At 46.7% G+C, this 24,006-nt stretch overlaps 2 protein-coding genes across 2 annotated transcripts in view; one reads left to right on the top strand and one right to left on the bottom strand.

The window, feature by feature from the left end:
• The window catches only part of LOC309816189 (protein FAM184B-like), a gene marked incomplete at its 5' end in the record, with an annotated part of 185,957 nt that overhangs the window by 154,142 nt on the left and 7,809 nt on the right, over positions 1 to 24,006 (bottom strand). The window contains 3 exon segments of the mRNA XM_082643394.1: positions 13,859 to 14,037; positions 16,860 to 17,023; positions 22,367 to 22,520. Of these exon segments, the coding sequence (XP_082499520.1) occupies positions 13,859 to 14,037; positions 16,860 to 17,023; positions 22,367 to 22,520 (497 nt within the window).
• LOC309791830 (THO complex subunit 2-like) lies at positions 6,772 to 12,110 on the top strand. The gene has a single exon (XM_082600958.1). It carries the CDS (start codon positions 6,967 to 6,969, stop codon positions 11,806 to 11,808), a length of 4,842 nt encoding a protein of 1,613 aa, XP_082457084.1. The 5' UTR covers positions 6,772 to 6,966; the 3' UTR covers positions 11,809 to 12,110.

Raw genomic sequence — 24,006 nt, 5'->3', positions numbered from 1 at the left:
CTCCGTGTAGAGGTTATAAGGAAGTGCACTGATTTGTTGAAATGCTGGTTTCCTCCACCAGACCAGCAGCTGTTCCGGGAAGGAGCCATCTCCTCTTCCTCTTCCCAATCCTATAGCACCTAGCACAGTGGCTGGGATTCAGCAGGTGCCAAATGAATGCTTGCTGCGAAATGATGCTTGAATGTCAATGGTTCAGACAGAAATACAAAGACTGATATCCACCATTAAATGGGGTCAGCGTTCATCCCCGATTAGTGAATGTAGCAGTTTTCAAGTCCATGCAAACGGGCCTGAAGGTTTGTGCATCTGTTCCTTCCAAAGACTGAACAGCATTGCACAGGGAGCGTGTGCGGCCCAGGCCCTGTACCTCTTGGTTCCAGCCCTGGGGTTTGCATAGTGTGGGATGCCCATGGGCACCACCCGGCACTCACACCTGCATGACCTGAAGAGCCTGTGGGGTTAAAGTCCTGTGGGGCCACCCTTGACTGGTGGGAGGGAGAAGCTGCTGGATAAGTGCATCCCCCTCTGTACTTGGCTGCGACAGATTTGAGAATTCTTTCATGGGGCTCCTCAGAAGATCCCAGTGGATGCAACACCACTTACCTGCAGTGGTGGCCACGCTGGGAATGCATCCTGACGTTGCACCCCCCTTTCACTCCTGCTGCCTGGGGCTGTTCCTTCTTGTGGATATACTTCTTCTCTGGGGGGGACATCACCCAGGGCCTTGCTGTTCCTCCCGGAGGGTTCAGGGCTTCCCTCCAGTGAGGTGTAGGTGAGGATTGGGTGTGGATGACCAGGTACCGTCTCATCTACCCAGCCCGGGTCTCTCTCCGTAGCCCTCAGGCAAGCCTGTCATTCATTGCAGAGGGCCCAATATTGGGCCCTCCAGCCACCAGCTGTCACCATCCCACACTTCCCCTAGCTCCTTCCACAGGTCCAGGTGGCCCCCACCAGCCTAGAACATTTAATGGATCATATTCTGTTTTCCCTCTGCTAGACTTTACCAACTGAGCTGAACTCATCGTGATACATCATTTGTTAATGATTCTCATTAAGCACAGAAATTGTCTTCAGGTTCTCAGTACCAGCAAAATCTGGAATGAACCATCCCCATGTTCCTGCGGTCTTGAGCAGGGCTGGGACACCAACCAGTCGTGGTCGTCTGCACACCCTGGTGGAGACTCTACTGTGTGCAGAGCTGTGTGCCGAGCACTGGGGGTGGGGCAGGGGGATGAGATGAAGCAGACATGGCTTGTTCTCAAAGGATGCCTAGTCCAGGCGAGGAAACAAGGGAATCCATGAAGTGGTGGTTCTCCAACAGGACAGGCAGTAGAGGTGGGTGCCAGCTGAGCTATAGCAACAGGAAGTGCTCCAGGAGCTCAGAGGGTAGAGAGGTCACGGGTGTGGAGGGGAGGCCCGTAGCACGGAGGGACTGACTGGGCACTGAAGAGGGAGGAAGGGGTCCCAGGCAGGGGCCAGGGCACATGCAAAGGCAGTGAGGCAGGATGCAGAGCCTGCATTTAGAGCAGAGAGGGATATGCAGCCAGTGGGTAAAGGCTTTTCAATGCCAGACTGACCACTGGGAGCTTATTCTCACAGCAGTCGGGAGCCACTGAAGGCTTTACACAGATGCACTTTAGATGAATACCTGAAGCCGTATGTGGTGGGCTGGGGAGAGATGCCTGGGTTGTTAGGAGGTCCCTGTGCTACCCAGCAAGGTAGGAATTATGGAGGGCAAGGAGGGGGATGATGGGCCGAGTCTGACCAGAAAGTTCAAGGAGACTCAGCACTGACCTCTGGTGACAAGCTCACCTGTCCTCACAGGAACAGGGAGGTCTAGACGGGGAGTCTGTCTGGGGAGGTGTTCTGAGAAACTCTCTGCCGGTCTACAGGACGGACCCTGTCTGGCACCAGCACCCTGAGATCCCACTGCATGTGCATTTAAAATAACACGCTGCACTTAAAGCTTGTTTTTCCTTTCCAAAGATGGGAGCCTGCAGGCTCATCAAGTGTCCCCCAGGCCTGTGGAAAGAGAGGTTCTTCCCCCCTTCAGACAGGGGGTGACCGAGCACCCAGAGCCTCTCCCTGACACTGCTCCAAGAAGGGTGTGGCATGGGCAGGGCAGGGGTGCTGACCTCTGCAGTGCCGGCACGGTCCTCGCTGTCCCCTGGACACTGGCTGATGGCCTGTGGCCTGCCCACACTGCCCGGGGCCCTCAGCTCAGCCTGCAGCGCTTCCAAGTCCTTCTGGTGCTCAGAGCAGGCAGCCCGCTGCTCCGCCAGCTCCTGCCTCAGGGCCTCTGCAAAAGGAAGAGCAGTGGAAGGTCAGGAGCACGGTGAGGCCAAAGTCTCTTCTTCTGCAGGGACCACAGTCTCTGGGGTGGGCTGGAGTGGGGAGCTGCTGCAGGCACTGGTTCGAGTTCCCCAAACTTACTGACGTATTTCAAGAGAACAGTAACCACAATACCATGTATACAGCACTAAGTGTGTGAAACCCTTGAAAACCAGTTAAGCCCTACCACCATCCTATCCACTATTATCCCTCCCATTTTACGAGAGAACAGAGCCTCAGAGAAGCTGAGCAAGTAGCCCAGAGCCACCCTGCTAATAAGCGGTAGAGTCAGGATTCAACACTTCCCACGGTTCTTCTTCCCTTGGGGCCACCTGCTTCGCCATTGCTGGTTAGTTAGGACGGGTGGTGGGCTAGGGTGGGACAGCCTGGGTCCAGAGCTGAACCCCGAGGCAACACCTGGCCACAGCACCAAGTCAGAAAACTAAGAAGAACGGGGAATTAGCAAATGACCCAGTGGCCTCTTCTGGGGGTGTGGGTCTCAAATCGGAAATGTTGACATTTGTGCCAATACTTAAGGAGACAAAACATTCACAGGTCCTACTTCTCATGGATGTAAGGTCCCAGCTGGATGGTGAAGGCAGGAGATGGTCACAGTGACTGGTACTACAGGCTATTCCATCAGTCTGGGTCCCAGAGTGAAGATTTTTTGCAGCAGAACAGCAGTCAACCTTTGATGGATATGTAGCAGAAGTGGTAAATAGGTCTTTGCTTTGTAAGCCACTCAGTCTGGGGGGATGTTTGTTACTGCAGCACAATCTAGCCTAGTGTGACTCAGTGTTATCGTCTCTTATCAATCAATCCTGGCCTCAGCACCACATGATGACCAAAAACAGAGACTTAGAAGCTCAAGAAAAAGATTTGTCAGAAGGACCCAGCAGAGTCCTGCTGATCTAACTGGGGAAATTCAGATGGCCTCATGGGAACTGGGGAGTCAGCAGACAGCTACAGCTGCCACCGTCTTCTCTGAAGCTGCATGAGCTCTTCCGCTGCTCCATCTCCGCATGGCCATGCTGGACTCCTGCTCCTCTTCCCACGCTTGCTTTTCCAGCTGCTCCATCTCCTTGCCCATGGCCCAAGGCTTGTTCTTTTCATAGTTCCAGAACATATCACCCCCTGTCCAAATCCTTCTCTGTATCTCTTGGTCCAAGTGTGAGAGAGTTTGGCCCAGTTCAGGTAAGTGACCGTTCTGATTCAGTCAGGTGAGGCTGGGTGGGCAGGAAGTCCATGTCTAGAACCCCTTGCCGTTTACAAAGGGCTTTATTGAACTATTTACAAAGGGAACCCGTAGCCAAGATTAGGCTCATTTTTAAGAATTGCATTGGTTTAAGTATCTGGTGTTGCTCTTGTAATTTAATTTACACTCTCCCTATTTCTGATGTTCTCGGTGTTCATTTACATTTTTCTGTGTTACTAGGTTTCTTCTTTATGAGCCACCTCGAAACCTTTGTGGAATAGCTGGGCAATAAATAGAGAGCTCTTCCAATTATGTTCATTTGTTCATTAAGTATTTATGGAGCACCTACCATGTGCTAAACATGGTTCTGAGTGCTGGCGGCACAGCGGTGAGAAGGTCCTAGCCTTCATGGAGCCAACATTCTAAACAGGGGAGTCAGTTAAGGAGAGTAGCTGAGAAATAAAAATAATTCAAGTTGAGATGAAGGTAATAAAGGGAGTACCCTGGGTGACACACAGAGAGGAGCTACCCTGGTGTGCTCAGTGAAAGCTTCCTGTGTCAGGACCTGCAGGTTGAAAAACATCAGCCATGCCAAGAAATGGTGGATGATGTTGCATTCCAGGCAAAGAGGACAAATGGGCAAAGGCCCTAAGTTCGGAAGTACCTGGAAGAACAGTAAGAAAGCCAAGGAAGCTGGAGCTCGGTGAGTGGAGTGAAAAATGTACAAGATGAGGCTGCAGAGACAAGCAGGACCAGATCGTGGAAATCCGAAGGGACCACAGGAAAGAGTTTGGATTCGCACACTGAGATGTCCTTGAATCATTCTGGAGAGAGGAGCGACCAATAGACAGTGCAGACAACAGACCATAGGGAGGAGGAGTGAGGTTGGCAGTTGAGACACCAGTTAGGTGCGAGATGCCGCAGACCGGGAAATGGATGATGGGGCTTGGATCAGGGTGGTAACGCCGGAGATGGAGAAAAGTGGAGGGACTGGGGACATTTCTAGAGATCTTGTCTAAGGATTGGATTGGGGTGGTAAAGGAAAGTGGCAGGACTTTGGAGTCAGATTTTAAGCCACTTTAAATCTCTAAGCCCATCATGGGGAGTCGATAAAATCATGTATTTAGAGCTCCTATTGCCTGGCATGCAATACCCACTGAGTGAAAACTGTCCTCTCCTCTCCTTTATCCCTCTTGTGGGAACGGTAAGCACTCGATGCCTTCGGTTGAGCTTTTTCTCCCACCTGCTTCTCTTAGCTGGTTGCTCTTCTGCTCAACACTCTATGTCCTGCTGCCTTTACACACAAGTACACACACACTTTCTCTCTCAGATAAAAACATCAGCCGTGTTTAAAGGACATCTCTGTAAGAGTCTCCAGAGAGGTATTTCAAAAAGGTTGCTTGTTTGCAGGAGGATTTTTCTAAAAGGGTAGAGTATCCGTTTTCTTTCTGCTATAAGCAAGAAGAAACCCAACTCTAACCATCTTATACAAGAAAATGTATCATCCCACTTAACAGCAAGTCCGTGGGAGGGAAAATCACTGGCACAGAATGTTATTAGGTTTCTTCCTTATGAGCCCCCTCGAAACGTTTGTGAAATAGCTGGGCAAAAACTAGAGAGCTCTTCCCATTATGTTCATTTGTTCATTAAATATTTGTTCACAGATTGACAACATCATCAGGAGCCCATGTTCTGTCCATCCTTCTGCACTGCTATCCCTGACGTGTGGGCATTGTCTTCAGGATGTTGGCCCCCTTGGTCGTTAAATGGCGGCCTCAGTTGTGCACATCCTATCCAGATAGAGGCACGTTCAGGGGAAGGAGAAGGAACTCTACATTCCCATATCTCACTCTCAAGAGTGGCAAGGGAGGCGGGTCATGGGAAAGCATGGCAGTTATCCTGGGACCTGTGGGCAGGACTTACTGACTTGCTTCTAACAGATACAATATGGAAAGAGGAGGAAAGTATGCTCTAGTGGAGAAAACTGACAGACATCACCTAACCCAGGTGATCAATGATAACATCACCAGGAAAAAGTCACATTGATATCGTGTACCCCGAATTAGATGTGATGAGCAGGTCACTTCATCTCTGCGGTGTGCTTCCCCCAAATGCATAACCCCAGTGGATTCATGAGAAAACCTCAGACAAACCTCAACTGAAAATTCCTGACCACCACTCACCAAAGTATCTGAACCATGAAAGACAAGGAAGACTGAATAATATCACAAATTACAAGAGACTAAGGAGACACGACAATGAAATGAATGAGGTAAACTGGATGGCCTCATGGAGCAGAGAGAGGGCATTAGTGGAGTAACTGGCAAGATCCAAATAAAGTCCAGAACTTAGTTAATGGTAATGTACCAATGTTCATTTCTTAACTTTGACAATGTACTGTTGGTATGTGAGATGTCGACACTGGGAGAGGTAAATCACGCTGTCTTTGAAGCTCTTCTGTAAATCTAAAATTATTATAAAATAAAAAGTTTTTTTGATTCTCTTTTTATTTTTTAAATTCTATAGTATTTTACAATTTTCAAAAGTTTCACACACATGATTTCATGTAATCCCATAATAACCATTTTTTTAAATCCCCTATCCCTATACTGACCATATACTGACCTATACTGACCATCAGCTATCACTTTTCTTAACCTTGGGGGCACTAAGGGATCCTCAGACCAGCCTCAGGGGGCCTGACACCTTCTGAAAGTACATGCATATTTTTGTGTGATGATATCCTTCTCCAGGAGAGGGACATCGTTTTCCTCACCTGGAGGGGGCTGTAATCGGAAATGGTTAGGAGCCCCTCCTCTGGTCCAGTCTCCTTATTCCAGTGTCACATGGTGAGTCTCTAACTGAATTTAAGGTGCTCCACCTTGGCCAGGTGGATTCATGGCTGTTTCTCAGATGAGCCTCAGGCCTACTTTCACTTGAACTTTATGCCAGAGACTGGAACATTCCAACTCTGGGGTGAAATGGACAAATGCCTTCAAAGATACAAACTACCAAAGCTCACTCAGGAAGAAACAGATAACTTGAAAAGTCCTATATCTATTAATGAAATTAAAGTTGTAGTTATAAACTTTCCAGCCAGGGAAAAAGAAGGCCATGAATTCAGGACTTGATAATCAAGGGCTATCCAGCCTGGACAAGGCAGCCACCACAATTTACCAAGTGCCAGGGGCAGTGCTAAGCATCTTCCTATACATTTCCTATACATTTCACTGCATTCTACAACAGCCCTGAGAGGGGGTGGTGTTTTCTACATTTTACAGGTAAGGGCAGAGTCTTGGAGAGATGAGCAGACTCGCCCAACGTCACGCAGCTAATTATGAGCACACAGACGCGGCTCCCGGCATTCCCGTGGGCGGTGCTCCCCTTCGACCCCTCGCTCGCCTGCTGCACATCGGGTTTTTGCTCCTAGTGAGGGGAAGATGGCGGACGCAGCTGTCGTGCTTCCCGCAGAGTGGATAAAGAACTGGGAGAAATCAGGGAGAGGTGAATTTTTGCATTTATGCCGGATCCTCAGTGAACATAAAAGCCATGATAGTTCAACTTATAGAGATTTCCAGCAAGCTCTTTATGAGTTATCATACCATGTCGTTAAAGGAAATCTAAAGCATGAACAGGCATCTAATGTTCTTAACGACATTAGTGAATTTTGTGAGGATATGCCCTCCCTTCTTGCTGACGTATTCTGCATATTAGATACTGAGACAAATTGTCTAGAAGAAAAAAGCAAGAGAGACTGTTTTACACAGTTGGTATTAGCATGTTTGTATTTCGTTTCAGACACAGTTCTAAAGGAACGCTTGGATCCAGAAACACTGGAATCGTTAGGGCTTATCAAACAATCACAGCAATTCAATCAAAAGTCAGTGAAAATCAAGACAAAACTCTTTTATAAGCAGCAAAAATTTAATTTGTTAAGAGAAGAAAATGAAGGTTATGCCAGGCTGATTGCTGAATTGGGGCAAGATCTATCTGGAAATATTTCTAGTGATTTGATCTCAGAAAATATCACATCTTTAATAGGATGCTTTAATCTGGATCCCAATAGAGTTCTGGATGTCATTTTAGAAGTGTTTGAATGCAGGCCAGAACACGATGACTTCTTTATATCTTTATTAGACTCTTACATGAGTATGTGTGAACCGCAAACACTGTGTCATATTCTTGGGTTCAAATTCAAGTTTTACCAGGAACCAAATGGAGAGACTCCTTCATCTTTGTACAGAGTTGCAGCAGTACTTCTACAATTTAACCTTATTGATTTCGATGATCTTTATGTACATCTTCTTCCAGCTGATGATTGCATTATGGATGAACACAAGCGAGAAATTGTAGCAGCTAAGCAGATTGTTAGAAAACTTACAATGGTTGTACTGTCTTCCGATAAAATTGACCAACGAGAGAAAGAAAAGGAAAAAGAAGAGGAGAAAGTGGAGAAGCCACCTGACAACCAAAAACTTGGTTTGTTGGAAGCCTTGTTAAAGATTGGTGATTGGCAGCATGCACAGAACATTATGGATCAGATGCCTCCATACTATGCAGCTTCACATAAACTAATAGCCCTTGCTATTTGCAAGCTTATTCATATAACTATTGAGCCTCTCTACCGAAGAGTTGGCGTTCCTAAAGGTGCTAAAGGCTCACCTGTTGATGCTTTGCAAAACGAGAGAGCACCAAAACAAGCAGAGAGCTTTGAAGATTTGAGGAGAGACGTCTTCAATATGTTCTGTTACCTTGGTCCTCACCTTTCTCACGATCCCATTTTATTCGCAAAAGTGGTGCGGATAGGCAAGTCATTTATGAAGGCGTTTCAGTCTGACGGAAGCAAACAAGAAGATAAAGAGAAGACGGAAATTATCCTTAGCTGCTTGCTTAGCATTACTGGCCAGGTATTACTTCCATCTCTTTCTTTGATGGGCTGCAATGCTTGTATGTCTGAGGAACTGTGGGGAATGTTTAAAACATTTCCATACCAGCATAGATATCGTCTGTATGGCCAGTGGAAGAATGAAACTTACAACAGTCATCCACTTCTAGTAAAAGTTAAAGCTCAAACAATAGACAGAGCCAAATATATCATGAAGCGTCTAACCAAGGAAAATGTGAAGCCCTCTGGAAGACAAATTGGGAAGTTGAGCCACAGCAATCCAACCATTTTGTTTGATTATATCTTGTCACAAATACAGAAGTATGATAACCTAATAACGCCTGTAGTGGATTCATTGAAATACCTCACGTCACTGAATTATGACGTCTTGGCCTATTGTATCATTGAAGCTTTAGCTAATCCAGAAAAGGAGAGAATGAAACATGACGACACAACCATCTCAAGCTGGCTTCAGAGTCTGGCTAGTTTCTGTGGTGCAGTTTTTCGTAAATATCCAATTGATCTTGCTGGTCTTCTTCAATATGTGGCTAATCAGCTAAAGGCAGGCAAAAGTTGTGACCTGCTTATATTGAAAGAAGTGGTACAGAAAATGGCAGGGATAGAAATTACAGAAGAAATGACAGTGGAGCAACTAGAGGCCATGACTGGTGGAGAGCAACTAAAAGCTGAGGGTGGTTACTTTGGCCAGATAAGAAACACTAAAAAATCCTCCCAGAGATTAAAGGATGCACTATTAGACCATGATCTTGCTCTTCCTCTCTATGTGCTTATGGCTCAGCAGAGGAATGGGGTAATCTTTCAGGAAGGTGGAGAGAAACATTTGAAACTTGTGGGAAAGCTCTATGATCAGTGTCATGATACCCTGGTACAGTTTGGTGGCTTTTTAGCGTCTAATCTAAGCACAGAGGATTATATAAAGCGAGTGCCTTCAATGGATGTGCTCTGTAATGAATTTCACACACCCCATGATGCAGCATTTTTCCTGTCTAGGCCAATGTATGCACACCGTATTTCGTCCAAGTATGATGAACTTAAAAAATCAGGGAAGGGAAATAAACAGCAACATAAAGTTCACAAGTACATTACATCATGTGAAATGGTGATGGCTCCTGTGCATGAAGCAGTGGTTTCCTTATGTGTTTCCAAAGTCTGGGATGACATCAGCCCTCAGTTCTATGCCACATTCTGGTCACTGACAATGTATGACCTTGCAGTTCCACATACCAGCTATGAACGGGAAGTCAATAAACTTAAAGTCCAGATGAAAGCAATTGATGACAATCAGGAAATGCCTCCAAATAAAAAGAAAAAAGAGAAGGAGCGATGTACTGCCCTTCAGGACAAGCTTCTTGAAGAAGAAAAGAAGCAGATGGAACATGTACAGCGAGTGCTACAGAGACTGAAACTGGAAAAGGACAGTTGGCTTTTAGCAAAATCTACCAAAAATGAGACCATCACAAAATTTCTACAGCTGTGTGTATTTCCTCGATGCATTTTTTCAGCAACTGATGCTGTTTACTGTGCTCGTTTTGTTGAATTGGTACATCGACAGAAAACTCCAAAGTTTTCCACACTTCTTTGCTATGATCGAGTTTTCTCTGGTATAATTTACACAGTCGCAAGCTGTACTGAAAATGAAGCTAGTCGATATGGAAGATTCCTTTGCTGCATGTTAGAGACTGTGACCAGGTGGCACAGTGATAGAGCCACATATGAAAAGGAATGTGGAAATTATCCAGGATTTCTTACTATATTACGGGCAACTGGTTTTGATGGTGGAAATAAAGCCGATCAATTAGACTATGAAAATTTTCGACACGTTGTACATAAATGGCACTACAAACTAACCAAGGCATCGGTACATTGCCTTGAAACAGGCGAATGTACTCACATCAGGAATATCTTGATTGTGCTAACAAAAATACTTCCTTGGTACCCAAAAGTTTTGAATCTGGGTCAGGCTTTGGAAAGAAGAGTGCATAAAATCTGCCAAGAGGAGAAAGAGAAGAGGCCAGATCTATATGCATTGGCTATGGGCTACGCTGGGCAGTTGAAAAGTAGAAAGTCATACATGATACCTGAAAAGGAGTTTCATCACAAAGACCCCCCTCCGAGGAATGCAATTGCCAGTATACAAAATGGGCCTTGTAGTGGGCTTTCTTCATCGTCAACAGGAAGTGCACCTAAATCGGTTGAAAGCAGTAACGATGAGACTGATAAATCAAGGGAGAGATCTCAGTGGAGTGTGAGAGCAGTTAATAAAGCTTCTAATGCCACACCAAAAGGGAATTCAAGCAATGGAAATAGTGGCTCTAACAGCAAAGCTGTTAAAGAAAATGGCAAAGAAAAAGGGAAAGAGAAAGAAAAAGAGAAAAAAGAAAAGACTCCAGCTACTACTCCAGAGGCCCGAGTACTTGGTAAAGATGGTAAAGAAAAACCAAAGGAAGAACGGCCAAGTAAAGATGAAAAAGCAAGAGAGACGAAGGAAAGAACACCTAAGTCTGACAAAGAGAAAGAAAAATTCAAGAAGGAAGGAAAAGCTAAAGATGAGAAATTCAAGACCACTGTCCCCAATGCAGAATCAAAGTCGACTCAAGAAAAGGAAAGAGAGAAGGAGCCATCCAGAGAAAGAGATATAGCAAAGGAAATGAAATTAAAGGAAAATGTTAAAGGAGGAGAGAAGACACCAGCTTCTGGGTCCTTGAAGTCACCTGTTCCCCGATCAGATATTGCAGAGGTTGAAAGGGAACTAAAACGTCGCAAAATTGATACCTACCCTTCTCCATCACATTGCTCAACAGTACTTCCCAAAGTTCCTCTGGGTTCTGAGAGCTATGCCAGCTCACCTGTCATCTCCATTCATTTTCTACAGGACAGTCTCATCAAACTCAAGGAATCTTCAGCAAAGCTCTACATTAATCATACTCCTCCACCACTGTCCAAGAGTAAGGAGAGAGAAATGGACAAGAAAGATTTGGACAAGTTGAGGGAAAGATCCAGAGAAAGAGAAATAAAAGATGAAAAGGACAGGAAAGAGCGGAAAAGGGATCACTCAGACAGTGACCGAGAAGTGCCACCAGACTTATTAACCAAGAGGCGGAAAGAGGAACATGGAACAATGGGGGTTTCAAAACACAAAAGTGAGAGTCCGTGTGAGTCTCCTTATCCAAATGAGAAAGACAAGGAAAAGAATAAGTCAAAACCGTCAGGCAAAGAAAAAGGCGGTGACTCATTTAAATCTGAAAAAATGGATAAAATCTCCTCTGGTGGCAAAAAGGAGTCCAGGCATGATAAAGGAAAGATAGAAAAGAAAGAGAAATGGGACAGTTCAGGAGGAAAGGAAGAGAAGAAACAGTCCTCGGACAAGCACAGATAATGAAGACTTTCAATCAAGGGTATGGACAGACCCCTAAGCTGAAGGTCTCCTAGAGGAGGACGCCAAAGCTCCATGCGTCACTCTCAGAATGGTATCTCCTATAATTAAGAGCTTCTGGTGCTGTCCATTTAATGGGAATCTGCTTTAAATCAGAAGATGAATACACACCACCATCCTCTTTTTTTAAATAAATTTATATATTTATTTATTTTTGGCTGCACTGGGTCTTCGTTTGCTGCACGCGGGCTTTCTCTAATTGCGCGAGCAGGGGCTACTTTCCGTTGCGGTGTGTGGGCTTCTCACTGCGGTGGCTTCTCTTGTTGCAGAGCTCAGGCTCAGGGCCCGCGGGCTTCAGTAGTTGTGGCACGTGGGCTCAGTAGTTCCGGCTCACGGGCTCTAGAGCGCAGGCTCAGTAGTTGTGGTGCACGGGCCTAGCTGCTCTGCGGCATGTGGGATCTTCCCAGACCAGGGCTCAAACCTGTGTCCCCTGCATTGGCAGGCGGATTCCTAACCACTGTGCCACCAGGGAAGTCCCACACCACCATCCTCTTGACGAGACATTCCAAAGTCACTGATTTTCAGAACCTTATTTTCACCTCCAGGCAGTTTCTTGCAGCAAGGTTCCTGTGTATACAATGTTTACTCGAGATTTGCCATCCAGAAGCAGCAGCTAATGAAAATTTCACTAACTGTTTTAGCTCGTCCTTCTTTCTCAGAAAGGAGAGGAAATCGCCTCCTGGAACCAGTTCCTTAATCATGTAGATAGGCTGTATTTGTGTGCGAACTTTGATAAATTTGACAGTACTGGGATGATTATATTGCTTGAGGATTTTGGCTTCTTGTAAAAATTTTAATTTCAGTTTCTGGGAAGGATCACCTTCACATGTTTTAACAGCAATAGCAGTTTTATCCTTTAATGTGCCCTTAAATGTGTCATCAGAATTTCCCTTGCCCAGTAATTGTGACATTTTCATGTTATGCCTTTTTTATTCTAATTGTGATCATGCTGATACCATGATTCTCTTTATTGGAACATTGACTGTTTCTGTAGTTAAAAAAATTGAGATGAAATTCGCATAAAATATGCCATTTAAAACTGGTTCTTAGTATATCCCTGTGTTGTGACCATCACCAGTAATTCCAGAACATCTCCATCACCCTCAGAAGAGAGCCTGCATCTGTTAGCAGTCACCCCCAACTCTCTCCTTCCTGCAGCCTCTGGCAACAACTAATATATTTTCTGTCTCTGTGGATTTGCCTGTTTTGGACATTTCATAAAAATGGAATCATGAAATATGTGGCCTTTGGTTATATGTGGCTTCTTTCACTTAGCATCATGTTTTCAAGGTTCATCCATGTTGTAGCATGTATCAGAACTCGATTTCTTTTTATAACTGAATACCATTCCATTGTATGGATGTGTACCACATTTTGTTTATCCATTCATCAGTGATGAACAGGAACAATGATTTGTAAGGATTAAAACTGTAAGTTCAACATTAATGTATCTATAATTATAATTGGTAATGTCAAGATTATACATGGTGTGAAGAGAATACTGTACAGAAACGATATGTAACTTATTTGTCAGCATACCATGCAAGTGTGATTATTTTCTAAGGCCCTTCTAGCTCTGGTTTTATGAATTATGTGAATGTAGTATTTTCATCAATAAAGTGTAATGCGTTAAGCCTTAGATTAAAATTTGAAAAAAAAAAAAAAAAAAAAGAGCACACAGAACTGTCTTAACTATTCCACTGCACTGACTCCCTAAGGCTAGTTTTGAGGATACTTTTGGCATCGTTAAGTTTGATTCCATAAATTCCCTGATCTGTAGGGAAATAGGGTACCCCTCCCCCCATTTCAGGGCTAATGAGATCTAGAATTCCTAGACCACTGATCCTTTCCATGGGTCAAAGGAGTAACATCAGTGAAGTGCTGGCGTACTAGGGAGTCCTTTCTTTGGGAAGATGCTGAGGGTGCAACCCAATCTTAGATCCCAGAGGCTCACCAAGCGGCAGAGGAGAGAAGCCCCGACCCGCAGAGCTACCTGCGCTGGTGGCGGAGCTGCAGCGCCTCCTGCCGGTGCTGTTCCACCTCGGCCTGCAGCCGCCGCACTGTTTCCTTGAGCTGCGAGTTGTCCTCCCAGAGGCCGCACCGCTCTCTCGGCTCCTGCTCGCCGGCGCCCTTGCCCGTCGGGGAGCCCGCCTGGCCCGGACCGGCCCCCTCCTAGGGAGAAAGCAGCCAGAAGAGCCGTTTGCAGGAGGCGCAGTGGCAGACAAGGGCCAGAGATGTGCCGCGGCAAAGACCCAGCCTGGAACCCAAATCGGGCTCCTGATTCAGGAGCTCACGTCTAGTCTCTTAAAGTTTCCTGCTTTGAGAGTTGGCCAAATGTGGCCCTCAAAAAGTCTAATAATGCTGGTGAGCCAAGAATGTGGCTTAAATGAAAACAAGCCCAACACTGCACATGTGTGGAGTGGGGGGGTGGGGGGGAAGGGGGGTAGGATGTCTCTGAGTCTCTTCTTGTTACGACACTAATTCACTAATTACCCCCCAAAGATCTCATTCCCAAATTCCATCCTATTGGTGGTTAGGGCTTCAACATGGGAACTTGGGGCGAAACCACACAGGGCAGGGGAAGGGGAGAGTGAATATTTGCTGAACGATAACAATGTCACATCACCTCACAGGATTCTGATACAGCGGGTCTGGGTACATCCCAGCCCTGTGTCTTTTGAAAAAGGCTCCCAGGTGACTCTAAGGCCACCACAGTTGTAATCCACTGCCCCGCACTTGCCCTTGCCCGTCTCTTTACCTAGGGTGCCTTCCACACCCAACCATTCCTGCCTTGGTGATGCCTTCTCGACCCCTCAGGGGAGAGGCGACAAGCTTTCTCTTCTCTGAGAGCTAGATCCTCTCCGTGTAGAGGTTATAAGGAAGTGCACTGATTTGTTGAAATGCTGGTTTCCTCCACCAGACCAGCAGCTGTTCCGGGAAGGAGCCATCTCCTCTTCCTCTTCCCAATCCTATAGCACCTAGCACAGTGGCTGGGATTCAGCAGGTGCCAAATGAATGCTTGCTGCGAAATGATGCTTGAATGTCAATGGTTCAGACAGAAATACAAAGACTGATATCCACCATTAAATGGGGTCAGCGTTCATCCCCGATTAGTGAATGTAGCAGTTTTCAAGTCCATGCAAACGGGCCTGAAGGTTTGTGCATCTGTTCCTTCCAAAGACTGAACAGCATTGCACAGGGAGCGTGTGCGGCCCAGGCCCTGTACCTCTTGGTTCCAGCCCTGGGGTTTGCATAGTGTGGGATGCCCATGGGCACCACCCGGCACTCACACCTGCATGACCTGAAGAGCCTGTGGGGTTAAAGTCCTGTGGGGCCACCCTTGACTGGTGGGAGGGAGAAGCTGCTGGATAAGTGCATCCCCCTCTGTACTTGGCTGCGACAGATTTGAGAATTCTTTCATGGGGCTCCTCAGAAGATCCCAGTGGATGCAACACCACTTACCTGCAGTGGTGGCCACGCTGGGAATGCATCCTGACGTTGCACCCCCCTTTCACTCCTGCTGCCTGGGGCTGTTCCTTCTTGTGGATATACTTCTTCTCTGGGGGGGACATCACCCAGGGCCTTGCTGTTCCTCCCGGAGGGTTCAGGGCTTCCCTCCAGTGAGGTGTAGGTGAGGATTGGGTGTGGATGACCAGGTACCGTCTCATCTACCCAGCCCGGGTCTCTCTCCGTAGCCCTCAGGCAAGCCTGTCATTCATTGCAGAGGGCCCAATATTGGGCCCTCCAGCCACCAGCTGTCACCATCCCACACTTCCCCTAGCTCCTTCCACAGGTCCAGGTGGCCCCCACCAGCCTAGAACATTTAATGGATCATATTCTGTTTTCCCTCTGCTAGACTTTACCAACTGAGCTGAACTCATCGTGATACATCATTTGTTAATGATTCTCATTAAGCACAGAAATTGTCTTCAGGTTCTCAGTACCAGCAAAATCTGGAATGAACCATCCCCATGTTCCTGCGGTCTTGAGCAGGGCTGGGACACCAACCAGTCGTGGTCGTCTGCACACCCTGGTGGAGACTCTACTGTGTGCAGAGCTGTGTGCCGAGCACTGGGGGTGGGGCAGGGGGATGAGATGAAGCAGACATGGCTTGTTCTCAAAGGATGCCTAGTCCAGGCGAGGAAACAAGGGAATCCATGAAGTGGTGGTTCTCCAACAGGACAGGCAGTAGAGGTGGGTGCCAGCTGAGCTATAGCAACAGGAAGTGCTCCAGGAGCTCAGAGGGTAGAGAGGTCACGGGTGTGGAGGGGAGGCCCGTAGCACGGAGGGACTGACTGGGCACTGAAGAGGGAGGAAGGGGTCCCAGGCAGGGGCCAGGGCACATGCAAAGGCAGTGAGGCAGGATGCAGAGCCTGCATTTAGAGCAGAGAGGGATATGCAGCCAGTGGGTAAAGGCTTTTCAATGCCAGACTGACCACTGGGAGCTTATTCTCACAGCAGTCGGGAGCCACTGAAGGCTTTACACAGATGCACTTTAGATGAATACCTGAAGCCGTATGTGGTGGGCTGGGGAGAGATGCCTGGGTTGTTAGGAGGTCCCTGTGCTACCCAGCAAGGTAGGAATTATGGAGGGCAAGGAGGGGGATGATGGGCCGAGTCTGACCAGAAAGTTCAAGGAGACTCAGCACTGACCTCTGGTGACAAGCTCACCTGTCCTCACAGGAACAGGGAGGTCTAGACGGGGAGTCTGTCTGGGGAGGTGTTCTGAGAAACTCTCTGCAGGTCTACAGGACGGACCCTGTCTGGCACCAACACCCTGAGATCCCACTGCATGTGCATTTAAAATAACACGCTGCACTTAAAGCTTGTTTTTCCTTTCCAAAGATGGGAGCCTGCAGGCTCATCAAGTGTCCCCCAGGCCTGTGGAAAGAGAGGTTCTTCCCCCCTTCAGACAGGGGGTGACCGAGCACCCAGAGCCTCTCCCTGACACTGCTCCAAGAAGGGTGTGGCATGGGCAGGGCAGGGGTGCTGACCTCTGCAGTGCCGGCACGGTCCTCGCTGTCCCCTGGACACTGGCTGATGGCCTGTGGCCTGCCCACACTGCCCGGGGCCCTCAGCTCAGCCTGCAGCGCTTCCAAGTCCTTCTGGTGCTCAGAGCAGGCAGCCCGCTGCTCCGCCAGCTCCTGCCTCAGGGCCTCTGCAAAAGGAAGAGCAGTGGAAGGTCAGGAGCACGGTGAGGCCAAAGTCTCTTCTTCTGCAGGGACCACAGTCTCTGGGGTGGGCTGGAGTGGGGAGCTGCTGCAGGCACTGGTTCGAGTTCCCCAAACTTACTGACGTATTTCAAGAGAACAGTAACCACAATACCATGTATACAGCACTAAGTGTGTGAAACCCTTGAAAACCAGTTACGCCCTACCACCATCCTATCCACTATTATCCCTCCCATTTTACGAGAGAACAGAGCCTCAGAGAAGCTGAGCAAGTAGCCCAGAGCCACCCTGCTAATAAGCGGTAGAGTCGGGATTCAACACTTCCCACGGTTCTTCTTCCCTTGGGGCCACCTGCTTCGCCATTGCTGGTTAGTTAGGACGGGTGGTGGGCTAGGGTGGGACAGCCTGGGTCCAGAGCTGAACCCCGAGGCAACACCTGGCCACAGCACCAAGTCAGAAAACTAAGAAGAACGGGGAATTAGCAAATGACCCAGTGGCCTCTTCTGTGGGTGCGGGTCTCTAATCGGAAATGTTGACATTTGTGCCAATACTTAAGGAGACAAAACATTCACATGTCCTACTTCTCATGGATGTAAAGTCCCAGCTGGATTGTGAAGGCGGGAGATTGCATGTCATCCCAACAGTATCATGATTAAAACCAGAATCATTCAGGAGAAATGTACACACCGTCCTTAACTCAGGGACCAGTACAGCCAGAAACTCGAATTTCTCCTCTGAGGATGGTAGGTGATTTCTGATAGTGTAACGCTTACCAGCATGATCAAAAGGCACAGAAAACAATCATTTCAAAAAGAAAATTTTCTGATGGAGTAGACACTATTCAGTGAGCTATTAATAAATTTACTTATTTATTGGCTGCGTTGGGTCTTCGTTGCTGTGCGCGGGCTTTCTCTAGTTGCGGCGAATGGGGGCTACCCTTTGTTGCCGCGTGTGGGCTTCTCATTGCGGTGGCTTCTCGTTGCAGAGCACGGGCTCTAGGCGCGCGGGCTGCAGTAGTTGTGGCTCACGGGCCCTAGAGCACAGGCTCAGTAGCTGTGGTGCATGGGCTTAGTTGCTCCGCAGCATGTGTGATCTTCCCGGACCAGGGCTCAAACCCGTGTCCCCTGCATTGGCAGGCGGTTTCTTAACCACTGGGCCACCATGGAAGTCCAAGGTATTAATTTTTAAAGAGAAGATGATTTTCAAGTGCTAGTAAACTTGATACTTTATTTTCTATTATGGACTCCTGAGACCATATTTTAGTTATTGCAAATTACTTTTGAAACATTGTTCCAATAATCCTAGAGGCCTTAAGATACCCAGTACAGGCCGTAGTACAAAGCAAGTGCTCAACATATATTTGTAAAACAAATAAATGATGTTTAGAGTGAAAATTAATGATATTGTGAAAGCGTATCAGTTGTAAAAGATTTCCCGTAAGTTTACTAAGGTTCTCTGAAAAGGACAGTATTTAATCACATATAAAAGTTTAATGTATTCTGATGCTATTATGTTGAAAACTTTACTTGATCATCTTCCTTCTCCTCTAGGATTTTATTATAGTGATTTCTTTTTTTTATGCATTTTTTTAATTAGTTTCTGCTTTATAACAAAGTGAATCAGTCATACATATACATCTGTTCCCACATCCGTTCCCTCATGCATCTCCCTCCCTCCCACCCTCCCCATCCCACCCCTCCAGGCGGTCACAAAGCACGGAGCTGATCTCCCTGTGCTCCACGGCTGCTTCCCACTATCCATCTACCCTACGTTTGGTAATGTATATATGTCCATGCCTCTCCCTCGCTTTGTCACAGCTTACCCTTCCCCCTCCCCATATCCTCAAGTCCATTCTCAAGTAGGTCTGTGTCTTTATTCCTGTCTTACCCCTAGGTTCTTCATGACATTTTTTTTTAAAATTCCATATATATGTGTTAGCATACGGTATTTGTCTTTCTCTTTCTGACTTACTTCACTCTGTATGACAGACTCTAGGTCTATCCACCTCATTACAAATAGCTCAGTTTCGTTTCTTTTTATGGCTGAGTAATATTCCATTGTATATATGTGCCACATCTTCTTTATCCATTCATCCGATGATGGACACTTAGGTTGTTTCCATCTCCGGGCAATTGTGAATAGAGCTGCAATGAACATTTTGGTACATGTCTCTTTTTGAATTATGGTTTTCTCAGGGTATATGCCCAGTAGTGGGATTGCTGGGTCATATGGTAGTTCTATTTTTAGTTTTTTAAGGAACCTCCGTACTGTTCTCCATAGTGGCTGTACCAATTCACATTCCCACCAGCAGTGCAAGAGTGTTCCCTTTTCTCCACACCCTCTCCAGCATTTATTGTTTCTAGATTTCTTGATGATGACCATTCTGACTGGTGTGAGATGATATCTCATTGTAGTTTTGATTTGCATTTCTCTAATGATTAATGATGTTGAACATTCTTTTATGTGTTTGTTGGCAGTCTGTATATCTTCTTTGGAGAAATGTCTATTTAAGTCTTCTGCCCATTTTTGGATTGGGTTGTTTGTTTTTTTTCTATTGAGCTGCATGAGCTGTTTATAAATTTTGGAGATTAATCCTTTGTCAGTTGCTTCATTTGCAAATACTTTCTCCCATTCTGAGGGTTGTCTTTTTGTCTTGTTTATGGTTTCCTTTGCTGTGCAAAAGCTTTGAAGTTTCATTAGGTCCCATTTGTTTATCTTTGTTTTTATTTCCATTTCTCTAGGAGGTGGGTCCAAAAGGATCTTGCTGTGATTTATGTCATAGAGTGTTCTGCCTATGTTTTCCTATAAGAGTTTGATAGTTTCTGGCCTTACATTTAGGTCTTTAATCCATTTTGAGCTTATTTTTGTGTATGGTGTTAGGGAATGATCTAATCTCATACTTTTACATGTCCCTGTCCAGTTTTCCCAGCACCACTTATTGAAGAGACTGTCCTTTCTCCACTGCACATTCCTGCCTCCTTTATCAAAGATAAGGTGACCATATGTGCGTGGGTTTATCTCTGGGCTTTCTATCCTGTTCCATTGATCTATCTTTCTGTTTTTATGCCAGTACCACACTGTCTTGATTGCTGTAGCTTTGTAGTATAGTCTGAAGTCAGGGAGCCTGATTCCTCCAGCTCCGTTTTTCGTTCTCAAGATTGCTTTGGCTATTTGGGGTCTTTTGTTTTTCCAAACAAATTTTGAAATGTTTTGTTCTAGTTCTGTGAAAAATGCCAGTGGTAGTTTGATAGGGATTGCATTGAATCTGTAGATTGCTATGGGTAGTAGAGTCATTTTCACAATGTTGATTCTTCCAATCCAGGAGCATGGGATATCTCTCCATCTATTTGTATCATCTTTAATTTCTTTCATTGGTGTCTTATAATTTTCTGCATACAGGTCTTTTGTCTCCTTAGGTAGGTTTATTCCTAGATATTTTATTCTTTTTGTTGCAATGGTAAATGGGAGTGTTTTTATTATAGTGATTTCTATAGTTTAAACACAACCCAATTTCTGAAATCCTTTATCCCAAAAACATGTGCAATAAAACCCTTTAGCAAAGCAGGAACTACAGACAGTTCATTCATTACCTGCCCCTCTTCTCTCATACTATCCCACCATCCATCCATCCATCCATCCACTCATCCATCCATCATCTATCCACCCATCCACCCAACGACCTGCCCATCCACCTATTCATCCAGCATGTCTGGGTCCCCACCCCAGTATGTCAGGTAATCTGGTGGACACTCAAACCCTTTGCCCCTCACACACTGACCTATACTGCAGGTCAGGTGTGTCTCTCCAGATGTTGGAATAGGAGTAACCAGGAATTTCTAATATCACCTGTGGTGGTCCGTGCTCCCACCCACCCAAGGCCACCCGCAAAGCCTACAATTTGCTATCATCATTACAGAGTCCACAAAGCCCCTTCTTCCTGGGACTTGTGCTGAGCATCCCTGTCTGTCCCCAGGGTCCCTCCTGAATCTTTCATCCAGGTAAGGACCAGGCTGCTGTGGGCTCAGAGGGGCCAGGGAAGGGGCAGCAGGGATGGCTGCTGTGGGGTGTTGAAATCACCAGGGGTGTCCAGCCTGATCTCAATCTGGGGAGTCTTGTTTCTGAGACAGGTGGTACAACCCAGGTTTTATCTTGTATAATGTGTCTCTTTTAGATGCTGCTAACTTTAGCATTTTCCACGCGGCCGCCTCATTCCAGGGTAGCTGCTAACTAGGAAATCTGTGGGACTCTCCCTCTCTCTCTCCTTCCTCCGGAAACGTGCAGAGCTGACGTGCTGACATGCAGTGAACAGGACATACTGTATAATGAAAACTCAATCAAGCAGCAGGTAGAACTTATTCACTTATGGAGGTAAAGAAAATGCTCTTCCCAGAATTCTCTTAAGGAGAGCCCTGTCTGGGATTGAAGAAATATTTTAAAAGGTCAATATGGTCTTGAATGCTAGGCATGAAATAAGGAGGGCATTGGTCTTGCTCTGAAGAGTGAAAAAGAAGATGAGAGTAAAAGAGAAAATGAGGGAGAGAGATGATCTACAAAAATGGAGAGAGACCCTTAGAGTCAGCCATGCAAAGTTGGAATATTCAACAATAATGACAGTGAACATTTACATAGCATTTACCATGTACCAGGCTCTATTCTTCCCATGTATATACTCATATAATTCTAATAACAGCCCATTGAGGTGGATACTATTGTTATTCCCATTTTACAGATGAGCAACTGCGTCACAGAGCAGTTAAGCAACTCGCCTAAGGTCACACAGCTAGTGAGCACTGGAGTCAGACTTCAAGCCCAGGCAATTTAGCTTTGGAGATTTTTACTGCATCTGGAAACTTCCAGAATGCTTTGTGTGACAGGTTTTTGCTGTGGAAACTGAAGAGGAGGTCAGTTTCATGCTGGGGATAATGCGGGGACAGGGAACAGCCAGGAGCCTGGGGGCCTAAGTCCCCAAATTTGCAGAAATCTTCAGAAATGAGCATTTGAGGTTATCTCATGAAACTCTCACGAAGGCTCAGAGATCTGGCTTATGTTCAGTAATGACGATTATATTATCTGCACTCACTGGGCTCATGCTATATGCTAAGTATTTTATATTTAATATCTCATCAAATCCATACAATGCTTCTATGATGGAAGGACAAGTGTAACTCCACTTTATAGAAAAGGAAAATGAGGCTGAGGGCAATCTGTCCCACATCTCACATCTTGTTGGCATCAGAGCCAGGAGAGTCACCCTGGCCCTTACCCCTGGGCCCCCTGCTGCCCCTGGTTTCTGCGTGTGAACCCTGCTGGATGCACAGCTGGCTGCATACCTAGCAACAGCGCCTGCTGAGCCTGCATCCTCTCCAGCTCTCCCTGGAGCTCTTGCTGGGCCTTCTCCTCCAAGGCCTGTAGCTCTAGCCGGTGCGCCTGGTGCTGGATCTGGAGGCTGTGGCTGGATTCCTTCTTCAAGTGCTCCTCTGTGGCCTGTGGGCAAAAGTGGGAGGAAGGAGGCATGGAAGTGGGCACAGAGGAGAGACCTGTCCCTTTTGCCTAGATCCTCCTCTGTGCTGGGGCCCCCGCCCTGAGCACTCACCACTCCCTGACGGAGGGCTTATCAGGCTACAGCGAATGCTCCCCTGCCCATCTGGAATGACAGCAATGGCCTGGCCATAGCAGCCATTTTGTGCTGTGTGAACCTAACCCCTGTTCACAGCTGACTGGACCAGAGTGGACACCTGTTCCAAGCTGGGCCAATCGTTGGGAATTTGGTGTTAGGAGGAAGAGAGCAGGAAAGAGACAGACAGACACACTGGCTATAGGAAAAGCAAGAAAACACGTTCTCCCCTATAGGGCCCTTAGAAGGGACACAGCCCTGCCAACACCTTGATTTTAGGATTTCTGACTTCCGGCTTCCAGAACTGTCAGATAATAAATTTGTGCTGTGTTCAGCCACCAAGTCTGTGGTAATTTTGCTACAGCAGCAGTAAGAAACTAATAGTTTCTCTTTTTTTTTTTTTTGCAACAGAGAGTTCCAGTATCACATACCACTTTTCAGGTGAGGAAACTGAGGCTGGGAGGAATGAATTAGCTTTCCCAAGGTCACACAGAAAAGATGTAGGATTAGGAGGAAAGAAGCTCAGAAAGGTGAAGTGCCATGACTGAAGACAGGTAATGGCGGGGGCAGGAGTGTGACCCATGGGCGGCGGTGTCCAGGGCCCAAGCCCTACCTGCTCCCTCATGCAGCCCCTGGGAACAATGAGAAATAGGACTGCAGCAAATGCATGAGGCTCCCATTAGGGGTGAGCAGACAAGGCAGCTACCTGAAGACCACAGCGTCTTTGCTTTGCTGCTCCCCAGCAAATGGGGAAAAACGGTCTTATTCCTCTCAGGGGAAACTCAGTCATCCCCTGGTGAGTTTATTTAATAAGACAGAAAAGTCTCGCACTTTTCAAACTCTCTGATACTCTCCTCCTCTTGCACTTGCTGCAAGGCTCAGAGAACTCCAACTGGTGACCTTTTTACCCCTCGGGGAATGTGAATGGAGAGATTGAAGCAAAGGTTTGTAAAAGATGGAGCCAAGCTCTCTCACTCTGACCCGGCGTCTTCAGGTCAGCCCTGCCTGCCTTCTGGCTCAGAAGCCCTTGGCAGCGAAGACCATGCAGGGTTTAGCCGCCAGATTTTATATCAAGTCAGACACTCATCCCTGGCAAATTGCTCTAACCTCTTGTTTGCCTTGCTCTTGTTGTGGCTGGTTTGGGGCCTCCTAAGCGGCCTGACTTCACCACCAACTCTCCATGTTCCATCCTATATAAAGTCTCCGTCCCCTGTGCTCCCAAAATACCATGCGCGGCCATCTCATGGCTCCAGTTTACTGAATTACAGCAACCTGTTTGAGTGGCTGCCTTTCCCCTTAGAGGTGAGCTCCATAAAGGCAGACTGTGTTAATCATCTTCGTATTTCCTGAGCTCAG

This window comes from Mesoplodon mirus, assembly GCF_964341445.2.
Source record: "Mesoplodon mirus genome assembly, chromosome: 2".
In the NCBI taxonomy this organism is placed as follows: domain Eukaryota; kingdom Metazoa; phylum Chordata; class Mammalia; order Artiodactyla; family Ziphiidae; genus Mesoplodon; species Mesoplodon mirus.
Note: the sequence above shows the minus strand (reverse complement) of the source record. Positions and strands in the feature narration are given on the sequence as shown.

Excerpts from the sequence above, each read along its gene's own strand:
- LOC309791830 (XM_082600958.1), top strand. The coding sequence starts at position 6,967 with ATGGCGGACGCAGCTGTCGTGCTTCCCGCAGAGTGGATAAAGAACTGG.